Source organism: Cuculus canorus, chromosome 7 (assembly GCF_017976375.1).
Source record: "Cuculus canorus isolate bCucCan1 chromosome 7, bCucCan1.pri, whole genome shotgun sequence".
NCBI lineage: Eukaryota > Metazoa > Chordata > Aves > Cuculiformes > Cuculidae > Cuculus > Cuculus canorus.
The window spans coordinates 6,242,824-6,256,213 of record NC_071407.1 but is presented as its reverse complement, the minus strand read 5'-3'; the positions used below and the strand labels follow the sequence as shown (position 1 = coordinate 6,256,213).

Here is a 13,390-nt window from a genome sequence, read left to right as displayed (position 1 = left end):
CCTGCTCTGCACTGTTTCATAACTGTGTTCTGTTCCTAGGGAGGAGCCAGAAGATGTGCACTCCTGCCAGATAATAACCTGCTTTCTTATTACTTTGACGATAGTAAAACCTTGTATGAAGTTTTCCAGAGAGGTCTACATGCTTCTGGTAAGCTTTGCAGCTACTAGTTAGTACTTGCCTATCACAAGTGACTAAAGTTATTCCAAGCTCTCTTTGCATTGCTTCTTGTCTGTAGCAATAATTCAGGCTGGAAAAAAATTTCCTAGCCTTCTGTGGGGTGGAGTGACAATTGACCTCTCTTTCCCCTTCACTGGTATATTAGTAGTCTTAGTTGGCAGACTGGGCAAGAACAAACATCAGAAGCTTAATACGTTAGAGTTCACTGAAGAGTAAGCGGATACTAAGCATTAGAGGGAGCTGCAGGAGGGGAGGAAACGCCTCTGCTTTGTCTTATCCTGTGGATTTTAGTGTAAAATTACACCCTGCTTTCAACAGGTATGAATGTATGCACACGTGACTTCAGGGATCACATGCATAAAAATATGCAATAGCTCACAAGCTATTTCAATGTCACGTGGGTTGTAAAATGAGACAATATCATCAGTTCTTGGAAGTCAACAGTCTTACAGTCTGTGTGGTTTGGGCAGAGTCTTTACGGACACCATGTGCTTCCATACTCCATGCAGTTAGCTAGATGTTTGGCTCAAAATATTTTCCACCTGAAGTGTTGCATTGAAGTGCTCTGCAGCTTCAGTCCCAAGCCTTACAATTTCTTTTCTGAACTCTTCCATTAGAAAATGGCAACTGCTTAGGCTACAGAAAACCCAACCAACCTTATCAATGGCTGACATATAAACAGGTCAGTATTGTACATTACAGATGATTTAATTTGGGATACTGTCTTGTAACACTAAAGTGAGGTAAAACTATCTTGCAGGTTCTGGATAGAGCTCAATACCTGGGATCAGGACTCCTGCAAAAAGGATGCAAGCCATCACCCAACCAATTTATTGGCATTTTTGCTCAGAATAGGCCAGAGGTAAGCAACAAATTTAATATTTTTTCCCAGAATACCCTGACACCTGGAGGAGGGTCTGTAGTTAAACAGCTTGAAGAGACCTAAGGAACAATCACAACTGGCTTCTGTCCCCTCTTCCCTCATTACTGGCTGAGCACACACCACGCCAGGCATGTAATACAACCTTGAATCCTCACTACTCGTAGAATCTCCTGGACCTGCTCCTTACACAAACCTCACTACCACTGTGTGTGTGGGCTAGTCAGGCTCTATGAAACCTGTTGGTAATCCTGTCTTATGAACTGCTAGTTATCCTTAGCTGTACTGTCTTCTCTCTTTAGTGGATCATTTCAGAGTATGCCTGCTACACTTACTCAATGGTTGCTGTTCCACTCTATGACACTCTGGGGCCAGATGCCATTGTATATATTGTTAACAAAGGTAAATATTGACTTCCACTATTTCATAATGATTTCTCTAAGAAGCTTTGTTTTGAGAAGGCAGAAGGTCAAGGGAATTTGATGCAAAAAATCAGAGTAGCTTTAACTTTGCTGTTCTTACCTTTTATAGACACTTAATTTCTGTAAATGAAGCTGCTCTGCAGGGACGTGGTTCAATGTGTGAAGTTGGTGTGTTTCCTGTTTCCTAGTAAATCATCAATGTAGCCAGGCTTGCACGCAAACTAAAACTAGATGTGTGTCTCTAATTTAAACTTGTAGGATGCAAAGTGTTGGAGAGGGAGGGCTGAAAATATGCCATTATCTGGTTAGGACCTGTTGTTCTACAGAAGCAAAAACTAGCATGCCATCATGGAAGAAACTGGTGAGGAAGCTGGAATAGATATTCAAACGTACTTCCCCCAGTCTTAGGGGAGATATGGGGGGTGGAATATCCACTGCTGTCACAACAATTTGGGGTTCAACACTTAAATAGGATATGCCAAGCAAAATGACTTCACCGGTTCTGCTGGTGAACCTTGCAAACAGGTCTTGCCTTGGAGACTACACGGCTGTGACTTACTAAACTGACAGGGAACTGGCATGTTCAGGCAAATCCCATTCCTCTGCTGACTTAATGGGAAATTTTTTGTAATTGCATAAAATTCTCTTGCGCATGCAAGGAAGCTGAAGCATTAACTCAAGAATTTTAGCTCTCCCTCTCAAACGGTTCTAAATTTAGACTTACGGAAGATGGCTAACCCTCAGTGAGGACAATTCTGAGCTTTTTATGGCAATACCAAAGTTTAAATGTCTGCCTTGACTGTGACTGAAGGTATTTGTCTTCGGTTCCTCAGCACTTGCCTTCTCTTTGTACAGCTATCATAAGATATTAAGATTGCCCAATTAATTGGGCAAGGTAGGAAGACTCTTCTTAGCACTGTAAGCCAGTCACTGACTCCATATGAGCAAATGCAAATGGCTGCAAAACAAACCAATGCTATATTATAAATGTATGTGCTATTGAGCAGTCACTCACTACCCTCATGTCTTCTGAATAGCTTTCTGAAATGTAATTTCTTTTCTATAGCTGACATAAGCCTAGTGATCTGTGACAAGCCTGACAAGGCACAGACCTTGCTTGAGAACTGTGAGCAAGAAAAGACCCCACATCTGAAGACTATCATTCTTATGGATCTCTTTGATAAAGAGCTCAAGGACAGGGGAGCAAAAGTGGGAGTCGAAATTCTCGCACTGCAGGAGGTTGAGGTGGGTGACTAAAGGCTTCTGCCTGATCTTGCAGAGGAATACCTTGCCACTAGCCAGCTGGACCTTCTCTGGCAACAATGACACTAATGTAAGCGTTACCCAGTTGTCACACTGGACACTGATCTTGATAAGCAGTCATTTTAGAACTTGATATATTTGGCCAAATGGACTTGCAGAGTTCAAACCATTGTTTGAAGTTGTGGCCATGTGTTGTGGGCAGTCCATATGTTTTAAACTGAAGATTTCCTTAGCTTAATTCATGGTGCAGTTGTAACAGGATTTATCAGGCTTCTAAGCTGGCAGTTGAGTCTAATTGAAACTATAAGTGCAAATTACTGGCTGCTTTGACATCCCAATGCTAGGCTTCATCTTCCAAACTGATGCATATAAGAGATGTGGCCTACATCAAATAAAAGGAAATATCACAACTCGGGACTTCCCAATTCCTTGTGTAGTTTTGATCACTTTTTACATGTTCAAATTCATGCTTTCCACAACCCCAGAAGTAAGCTTTTCCAGGTTGTCCGTCTTAAATTCAGCAAGACCAATTTCTCTCTCTGAATGAGAGTATCAAGAGGCAAAATAAAAACAAGCTTTGCATTTACATGCAATTACCTATTCATCTACAACTGTTGCACAGCTTCCTGTCGCAATTGTTAAGCTGCCTTTTTTTCTCTAACACAGGAGCTGGGAAGAAACAACATCAAAGAACCAGTTGTAAGTATCTATCTCTGTGGAATACTTAGGAACTTGCAAAAACTAGTCTCCAATACTACATTTTGCCATGCTGCTAGTAGAGGAGGTTGGCAAGACACTTTTTAAATCTTGTCTTGTTTCCAAACAGAATTCCTGGTTCATGCCACTTTAGGAAGTGTAGGTAAATACTGATGAGTAACATAATCCTTACTCTGACCATATGTGGCTTTTCCCTTCTAGCCCCCTAAGCCTGAAGATCTTTGCATTGTGTGTTTTACCAGTGGAACCACAGGTAAGAGAATATATAGTGATGTTTCTGCACTAAAACAATCTCCCTGTCTTGAAAAAAAAAATAAAAAAAGCTTTCCAGCACCAAAAAAAGGAAATGCTAACGACATAGAACAGTATCAAGCCACTGCTGTAGTTTCACTTTGGATATTGTCACTGTAAGTCAAGTACACAAAGACAAAGCTGCTTAGAGTTTGGAGGGAAGAATAGCCAAATTCCTGTTGTCTTATGAGTCTGAATGTTAGAGACTGGTTGTTTAACTGTGTCTGTATTCTGATCCACAGGGGCTAGAGAAACATTTTGTTTCAGCATTCTCTATGCTGCTCCTAATTACTCTGCTGTTTCAGTAGACATTTCTTCTATATAACATCTATAGCTGAAAGCACTTGAGATAAGGCTTGTTTGTGGTCTTTTACAACAATGCATGCTATGACTAAGCCTAATACCAAGATAGTTCAAATGAGCCAAAATGGATATGGGAAACAGACAGCAGAAGCCCTCAGAGCCACAGCTGACTTTGCTCAATCTCTCCAAAGGTAACCCTAAAGGAGCCATGCTGACGCATCAAAATGTTGTTGCAAATGCTGCTGCCTTCCTTAGATGCGTGGAGGTAAATAAGCTACTGCTTAAAGGCAATCTCTAGACTATGCTACTCATTCATGAGACAAGCTTTAATGTTGGTGTTTTCTGCAAGTCATTCACTCCCAGAAACACACTTTCCCAAGCGCCCATGTTCCAATGGAACAATAAACAGGGAAAATAAACTTTGCTTAACCGTGAACAAGAACTTCTACACAGAAGTTATTTTAGAATGAGTCAGTTCTGAATGCCAAGAGTATTGGACTACCTTATCTCAATTCTTGCTAAAACATAAAACTAATCTTGATCCAGTATGGCTGAGTTACAGCTGTGAATTTTGAAGTGGTGATGGATGAGCCAGAGTTGCTTCAGTCTGTTTGAAAGTACTCAAATTGATCCAAACTTTATTCACTTTCTACTTAAGAGTAACTCAAGCAGGCATAAGGACTGCTAACCTACTTCTATTTCTTTCTCCTCTAGAACACATTTGAGTGTACAAGTTCAGATATCGCCATGTCCTATCTTCCCTTGGCTCACATGTTTGAGCGAGTTGTACAGGTAAGGAGACTCTGCATGCATACTAAGAAGCGTCTATAGAAGAACTTGGATGTATGAACAGTTTCCGATAGTAACACTTGTTAGAAGCTATACCTAAATGGTTAAGACAACCTATCTAAAATAAAACCCCTGAACTGACTAAATAATGTCTAGTTACTTCTCCAAGATATGGCTACTGTCTTCATTGAATGAAGCTTTGTTCTTCAGTCTCACTGACTGATTTACTAAGAAATCAGCAAGGGAAATTAACAGCATCAAGACTTTAGTCAGACACAGTGAAGGCTAGTAAATGAAGAGGAAGCAGTTTAAGACAAGTGGATTTAGTACTCAGAGGTAAACAGTGGTATATTCTCCATGGTTTACTCTACTGGGCTGTGTCATGCTGCTTATCTGTTTCCTAAGCTGAAGTTCTAGTCTTCCAATTAGTGCACTTAGTCTAGAATATCGTAAAAACAAGGCTTCCTAGAGCGAATATCAGCACCTTTGTGGTAGAATCTAACTCTTCTATATGTAATGGTCTCCAGAATTCCCAACCCAGTATTTAAAATAGAATGTGCCTCATCCTATTCCTTGTCAAGCTGTTAAATTCTTCTGTTGCCTTGTATTTAAATTTCTAGGTGTATCAAAAGATATCAGAACAGCTGTAACAAATGTAGTGAAGCTCATAAATTGCATTCAACCATACTGTGAAACTTTGTTTTGTGGTACTTGTGGACTACAAATCAAAGTTGCATGCCAGAGCTTTATGCATTTGAACTTCTCTAAATCAAATTACAGTAAAAGGTATGATAGCCTTCTGTATTTCCTCAAAACCTATATACACAAGAGCTTTCCTACCACTGCGGACTGGAAATAGTGCCACTTTCCATAGAAAATTAGGGTTAATGAAGCTAGGAATTATCCTTGATTATGCTTAGTCTGGTCAATTTTTAGACTGTGGTCTACAGCTGCGGAGCAAAAGTTGGCTTCTTCCAAGGAGACATCAAGTTGCTAACAGACGACATGAAAGCCTTGAAGCCCACACTATTTCCAGTTGTACCAAGACTGCTCAATAGAATATATGACAAGGTATGTGAGCAATTTTAGCTAAATTATCTTCATGTTCATCTAAGAAAGCATACAAGTTTAAATTAAGATTGAATGCATCATAACATTGCCACCATATAATTACTCCTTAGCAGGAAAAATCTAAGGAGATGGAAGGAGTCCTGGGACCTGGAGTATAAGAACAGCATATCCAGTCAGGACTGGGCTAAGTCTGTTGCTGTTCAGAGACACTTTGTTTAATTTTGGAATGCATATGAAGCAAGGGCAAAGCTAGAAGGATCCCTATCCCTCATAGCTATGGCTGAAGTGTGTCAGCAGTAACGTCTCTGAAGATGATCAGACCTCCCCTCTAAGGACAGGCTGAGAGAGTTGGGGTTGTTCAGCCTGGAGAAGAGAAGGCTTCAGGGAGACCTTAGAGCAGCCTTCCAGTACTTAAAGGGAGTCCAAAGGAAAGCTGGGGAGGGGTTCTTTATCAGGGAGTGTGATGACAGCACAAGGGGGGGTGGCTTTAAGCTGAAAGAGGGGAGATTGAGATGAGATTTTCGGAAGAAGTTTTTTCCTATGAGGGTAGTGAGGTTCTGGCGCAGGTTGCACAGAGAAGTTGTGTATGCCCCATCCCTGGAGGTGCTTAAGGCCATTTTGAACAGGGCTTGGAGCAACCTGGTCCAGTGGAAGGACCCTAGAACATCAAAGTAAAATACGGTGCCTCCTAATAAAGTAAGAACTGGAAGTACAGCTATGAGTTAAAACCAAGAGCCACCAATTCTTGTCCTTGTAGATACAAAGTGCTGCAAAGAGCCCAGTGAAACGTTGCCTATTAAACTTTGCTGTGACTATGAAGATGGCTGAAATAAAACAGGGTATTATTCGAAATGACAGCATTTTGGATCGGCTAATCTTCAAAACAGTTCAGGTATGTTATTCTAAGAGTAAGTAAGCTGAGCACGTAGTATTGAAGGATCTGATGGCTTCTATTTCACTTGTAGGAAACAATGGGTGGAAGAGTGCGTATTATGGTAACAGGTGCAGCTCCTATATCCCCCTCTGTCCTGACATTTCTTAGAGCAGCATTGGGCTGTCAGGTAAGCTGAGTTTTTTCTTAAATTAAAATCTGTTTGATTATGCTAAATAAGTGACCAAAGAAAACAGCTGTGGTCCAGCCCAGCTTGTTCCTGGTGAGATTGCTGTCAAGTCTTCAGTATTTACAGACTGCTTGATCTAAGTTAACCGTAACAGGAATAAAATTCTGCAGGGCTGGCTTCAAACTACACTACCAGAAAACTGTCCTGTAGTTTCTAGGAAAGCAATAGAGATGCAGAAATAGGAACATGCAGTGCTCAAATTCAGGCAGCTGCCTTTGAGCTTTATGGTTTACCCTGACAATCAATAAGCTTACAATGTTGTACATTTCAGAACAGAATTCAGTGAATGAGGTGACCAAAGCAAGCTTTGGATGTGTGAACTTGAACATCTGGTTACTCTAATGAGATCAAGAAGATTTAAAGGTTCAGACTGTCTTGGCTTCTTTTCTAAGAAGACTTGAGTACAGGCATAGTTGAACTGAGCTTTTTCACACCAAGGACTTGATGTTCAAAGAATATTCATCCTTTCTCACACAGATTTTTGAAGCTTATGGCCAGACTGAATGCTCGGCTGGATGTACGTTCTCAATGCCTGGAGACTGGACAACAGGTATGGTAGCTGAGACTTGGAAGCTCTCCCACAGCTGAGAATAGAAAGCGCAGCATTCAAGCTTCGGTGCTCTACTACCTTTAGTTCTACAAAAGTTAAATCATACTGGATACTTAACCTCAAAGTGATTCTTGGCAGCAACAGTCACCCGTATGCTTAATAGGCACCAAAATTCATGAGATGAGGATCTCTTCTGTGAAGTGGCGTAGGTCAGCTTAAACTCTGTCCCAGTGTACACGAAAGGAAAGTCTATAAAGAGCTGAGTAAGCTAGACAAGCCAAATGGCTTTAAGAAACTAGCTTTAGCTCCTGAATAACATGTTTTACTCAATTTTGGCTAAAATATCAGACATGATACTTAACTATTTTCCTCAAGGACTGAGTTATTTGATCTCACTTCAAGACCTAGGCTTTCTAGCTTTAGATCGAATAGGGCCAGCTGGTAGCAGAATTTGCAAAACAACTGGCCTTGTTTGTTTTGGATTTTTTTTTCTCTTTAGGTCATGTTGGAGCCCCTCTGGCTTGTAATATCGTAAAACTAGATGACGTGGAGGAAATGAACTACTTCTCCTCCAACAATGAGGGTGAGGTAGGTACAATCTCCTGTGTGTCTTGAGAAATACTGAAACGTAAGACTGGGTGACTAACAAAGTTCTGTGCTTGCTATAGGTCTGCATTAAAGGACCAAATGTGTTCAAGGGTTATCTGAAAGACCCTGAGAAGACAGCAGAAGCAATTGATAAAGATGGCTGGCTCCACACTGGAGACATAGGGAAATGGATGCCAGTGAGTAACTGCTTAATACAAATCATCTCTTGGATAGGAATTCCTGGCTAGTTTACTGAAATGCTGGAGAAGTTAATTCTAGGATAAAGCCTTGCACAGTATTTTGTTATCATTCACCAAATAACTCCAGGCAAAGTTCCAAAGACCAATTAGGTTACAAGATCCCAAGTAACACCTGCTAGGCTAGTAGTTAAGACTAGGTCACTTCCACAGTGAAGAATAACAAGGTGTGTTGGTTTCTGTCATAGGAGAATAAAGGAGCTGTCTTAATCATGTTCTGAGCTAACTGGAGAAAATGGACAAGGTGCCCCTTCTCTCTGTAGAGAACAAAGACCAGTTCCAGACTAGCATGTGCTTTGCATACAACAAACCTATTATCTTCTACTTCTTATAGAAGCAAGACAGACTTGAAACTAATGGCCACTACCTTTTAACTTCTAGAATGGAACATTGAAGATCATTGATAGGAAGAAGAATATATTCAAACTTGCACAAGGAGAATACATTGCTCCAGAGAAGATAGAAAATGTCTATATTAGAAGTGCTCCTGTAGCCCAGGTCTTTGTACATGGGGAAAGCCTGAGGGTAAGCGACATTAGAGTGCGTTTCCTGCAAGATTTCTCCCATGATGAGTTCTGGAAGATCAACACACAAATGTATGCATATACAACAGTCTTTGACCAGGAATATCCTTGCAGACTTAGAGCCTTCCCAATCAACCCCAAAGAAAAGGAGATCTTGGCATCAAATTGCAAGCTGGGTAAAGGCTAATTACATGCTTTTATGGGATTAGTATATCAAGTCAGATCTATAGAATTTAGAATCATAGAATGATTTTGGTTGGAAGGAACCTTTTAGAGGTCATCTAGGCCAACCCCACCCCTGCAAGGAGCAGGGACATCTTTGACTAGATCAGGTTGTTCAGAGCCCTGTCCAGCCTGAACTTGAATGTTTCCCGGGGTGAGGCATCTACCACCTCTCTGGACAACCTGTTCCAGTGTTTCACCATCCACATCATAAAAAAATTTCTTCCTGATACCCAATCTAAATCTACCCTCTTTTAGTTTAAAACAATTACCCCTTCTGCTATCACAACAAGCCCTGCTAAAAAGTTTGTCCCCATCTTCCTTATAAGCCCCTTCGAGTATTGAAAGGCCACAATAAGGTCTCCCTGGAGCCTTCTCTTCTCCAGGCTGAACAACCCAAACTCTCTCAGCCTTTCTTCACAGGAGTGGTGTTTCTCCACTTCTTTCGCAAAGAAGTGTCACCTATGCTAGCAGAGACCAGTCTTCAATCTGTAAACCAGCCAGAAGTAATTGCTGGAGCATTTAGCCCACATAAGAAACTGCATTAGTACTTTAATTACTGCTGTCAGAACTCAGATAAGGGACTTGAAAGTCCTTGTAGCTACTTTCCAAACTCTGGAAATGGATGGGGATGTAAATGTGGCTTGTTGTAGAGACAGAGTCCACAATCAAGTTCACATAGACAATCAAGGTAATTTCAGATGCCCTTTCTTGGTCTCAATATGACTACTTCCACTTTCTTTCAGTCTTTTCTAATAGGTATAGTGGTTCCTGATCCTGAGATGCTTCCAGAATTTGCAGCAAAATTGGGAATAAAAGGCTCCTATGAAGAACTCTGCAAAAACCCAGTGAGTTCATTTGGTTTTAGTGGGTTATAGATAGAAATTAATTCTGAAGTCCAATCTTGCATTTCTTTGACTTTGTTCCACCCAGCTTTTTTGTATGTTAAACTGGCTTAATGCCAGGTGAGTCATGCAAGCAGCATTACAGTAAAAACTGGAATTAAATGTAGGCGTCTCTTGATGTTTCGAGGGTTGTCACTGCTTTTTTTTCCAATGAAAAAATAGGTATGACCTCGTAGTGGCCTTAATATGAGAAATCTTGAAAGTTGAAATATGCATGTGTATTCTTGCCAGCCTCAGTTTTCACTGACTTGGCAATGGCTATGCTCTTGAGTTGCAACTACCAAACAGCAGCTTTACCCACTCAACTCCTGCTCTGTTTCTTTTAGGCAGTGAAGAAAGCTATTTTGGAAGATATGGCCAGACTGGGCAGAGAGGCTGGCCTTAAGTCCTTTGAACAAGTGAGTACTTCCAAATCCTGCTTGTCACAAGCACCTGTATTGCTAATGAAGGGGCTGGTTAATCTTCATTCCTGTTAACTGTGTCAGGATGGGACCTAGAACAGCAGCCCTGGACAACTGATTGAAGTAGGCAGTGAAACATTGACTGCCTGCCTGTCTCTTGGCTCTATGTGGCAACAGTAGCAATTGCTATGAGATAGACTGGAGAATCACCACAGGCTACTGGAGCTGTAGTTCCATCCTACACTCTTGCTGTGTTAGCCAAAAGGAGTTTGACTTGCATCAAAAATCAGTGTAGTTACTGGTGCTCCTGAGATTGCGTTCTTGCACTGAGCTCAATGAAGCTGGGAAGGACTATTGTTTGTCGTCTAAGTCATTACATGTCTGTTATGCTAAATTATTTTCTTTTAATAGGTTAAGGACCTGTACATCCACACAGAGATGTTCTCTGTAGAAAATGGACTTTTGACACCAACACTGAAGGCAAAGCGAGCAGAGCTTGTTCAAGTCTTCCAGCAGCAGATTGAAGCCCTCTATTCAAGTACGCAGGAATAAGGGCCCAGTTTAAATTAAACTGCATGGACGATCCATCAAATCTGTGACACTACATCGCTTATGGAGAACATACAAGCATGAGAGTGGAGAGAAGCAAGAGAACTTTAATATATTGTTTCTGGTAGCCCGGGATAGATGACATTCATATGAAGACGGCTATAGCAAAACTGATGACTGGCACTATTCACATCTTGCAGGACAAAGCATCAGCCGTCTAGGCAAAGCCAGATCTGTCATCATCTTTGGACTTTGAAGTGCAAAAACACTCAAGAACCTTATGAGCCTTAAGAAGGCAGCTGTATGCACTTCTTGCTGTCAAAAACAAACCTTGTTTTCCTCCTCCAACTACGAACTCCATTATGACTTCTTGTGGATTAATCTGCAGTCATACTGAACTCTTTCATGCAGTTACATATTGTGAATTGGGGAGAGACAGTTCAAAAACAAAGTGCAGGAAAATAACACTTCACTTTCTACTCAGGGTGCTATAACCTGCCTCAACAATATGAATTGGATCTTATCTCTTCAACAAATACACAAGTGACTTTTCTGTTCCTAGCCCTGGACCACACAGTACAGGTTGTTTTGATGAAAATGAGTAGTCTGGCATCAAATAGTTTACAAAGTATATGTGTCTAAAGCAAACATAGTTTATATTCTAGTACAGGAGGCACTGGATCAGTTTTTGCACATGAGCCTGATAAGTGAAAAACTGTAGCTATCCTTCCTAAGGATATAGGATGCAATAAATCATAACTGTACAATCAAACCAAAGCCTGTGTGTGTGACTTGTTTCTCTGCTGCAACCAGACTGTCAGCTGCAGGGTTTACTGCTGCCTGGTTCTGCACAGCTGCAGCTAGAACATAACTGCTCTAGAAAGCTCAGGGATTTCTTGTGCTGTTGCTACTTGGTCACAGTTAAGTCATAAGGCAGTAAGATTGGGCAGACACGATGTTGCTCCCGTACTCAACTTTCCTTTTCTTGTAGTAAGGCAATATATGCCAAAGTCATTAGCATCACTTTATTCTCCCAGCTCAGCCTATCACATGAAATAAGGCATTAGATATCATTTTCTAAGGTTAAAGCTGTTTCCTTGGAAAACTATTTAGGCAAGATGTGTACTGTCTGTTTTAGAAAAATGTCTTGCATCAGTGTCTATGGTCTCTGCTGAGAGTTCTTCCTTGTCACCAGAGTGGTCTGCCGCATCAGTCCAAAAGGCAACATGGTGCAAGCAACAAGGGTGCAACATCGAGGAGTGCATGTAGCTTTTCTATGCCAATTCTTGTCTGTGCCAGATTCCTGGCTGTTCCTCTCTGTGTTTAATGATCTTGGTCAAATATCCCAATATGAAAGCAATCAGTACATTTGATGGTCAGAAAAGACCCAGCCCTTGCTGTGAGCTCTAGCTTTGACTAGTGAAAACAACTGACCCCAATCTGTCTCTAGTCCAGGCCCAAAGACCTTGACTTTTTCAGGTAACTGTTCTCTCACTTATTGTGCTTGTCATAACCTGAGGCTATAAAGGCTTCTAAGATTCAGAAAGTGCATGTAACTTGGCTGCTCATCTTTCCCATGTTTTCTTAAAGCGATGTGACTTAAAAGTTACTGATGGTTTAATCTATTCCCTCAGGTGAGACTGGGGAGGGAGAGGGGAACCAGAGGGAAGGAATGTATACTTGAGCTGGTTGTGGGTTCTGATGAGCAATTCAGGTGGGGCCTGATGCCACTAAGAGCTGTATAAAGTCAAGGCTGAGTGCTGTGATGCCATCTGCTGCAGTGCTCAGGAAGTACATTGTTTGTTCTATCATCTAGGGAAGCTTTCCTATGGAAATCAGCTTGGATGTCAAAGCCCAGCACTCTGTGGCAGGCCCTTCAACTAGCAGTGTTCGGATACCAATCACAGTGCTTCAGTCAGCTTGAAGTGGTCTCTTCTTCGTGAAGTGAGTAGAGAATGCCAACTTTTCCATGCCATATCTCAGAAAGCAGTAACTTTGTACAAGTCACTTTCTAATACAGTAGTTTCCTCTGCTTTTGGAAGAGGAACCACCTCCATCAGTGACCAGTGATTTGAGGTAAGGATGGTTATAGGCACAATGAAGTTCTGATTGCTGCAACTTCTTTTCCCATGATACAGGGATTGGAGCTAAAATAATAGCCAGTCTGCTTGCTTTGAAAAGCTTTCATCTAGTAGCTGTCCATTACGAGTTGTTCCATTCAGACTGCAGCACAGAAGTGCATACATGCTTAACAACAAGTGATACAATGACTAATAAAGATTTACATAAGGCAGATATTTAATATGAATATTGAAAATATACTTTACTTTTGCTCAGCAAATTGGAAACAATTCTTATA

The 13,390-nt window shown here is 41.1% G+C and overlaps 2 protein-coding genes across 5 annotated transcripts in view; one reads left to right on the top strand and one right to left on the bottom strand.

Moving 5' to 3' along the window:
• Window positions 1-12,131, top strand: part of ACSL5 (acyl-CoA synthetase long chain family member 5) — a 33,348-nt gene extending 21,217 nt beyond the window's left edge. The window contains exons 3-21 of one of the 2 annotated variants that reach the window (XM_009570580.2): window positions 40-148; window positions 796-860; window positions 939-1,040; window positions 1,361-1,460; window positions 2,547-2,725; window positions 3,410-3,442; window positions 3,662-3,713; window positions 4,246-4,319; window positions 4,769-4,846; window positions 5,780-5,914; window positions 6,672-6,806; window positions 6,880-6,975; window positions 7,513-7,585; window positions 8,085-8,173; window positions 8,254-8,370; window positions 8,812-8,955; window positions 9,923-10,024; window positions 10,408-10,479; window positions 10,894-12,131. In XM_009570580.2, the coding sequence (XP_009568875.2) occupies window positions 40-148; window positions 796-860; window positions 939-1,040; window positions 1,361-1,460; window positions 2,547-2,725; window positions 3,410-3,442; window positions 3,662-3,713; window positions 4,246-4,319; window positions 4,769-4,846; window positions 5,780-5,914; window positions 6,672-6,806; window positions 6,880-6,975; window positions 7,513-7,585; window positions 8,085-8,173; window positions 8,254-8,370; window positions 8,812-8,955; window positions 9,923-10,024; window positions 10,408-10,479; window positions 10,894-11,034 (1,896 nt within the window). In that variant the 3' untranslated portion in view covers window positions 11,035-12,131. The remainder of the gene's footprint in view (window positions 1-39; window positions 149-795; window positions 861-938; window positions 1,041-1,360; window positions 1,461-2,546; window positions 2,726-3,409; window positions 3,443-3,661; window positions 3,714-4,245; window positions 4,320-4,768; window positions 4,847-5,779; window positions 5,915-6,671; window positions 6,807-6,879; window positions 6,976-7,512; window positions 7,586-8,084; window positions 8,174-8,253; window positions 8,371-8,811; window positions 8,956-9,922; window positions 10,025-10,407; window positions 10,480-10,893) is intronic. The other variant, XM_054071166.1, reaches the window with a different exon arrangement.
• Window positions 1-13,390, bottom strand: part of ZDHHC6 (zinc finger DHHC-type palmitoyltransferase 6) — a 79,240-nt gene that overhangs the window by 50,980 nt on the left and 14,870 nt on the right. The window lies entirely within an intron of this gene.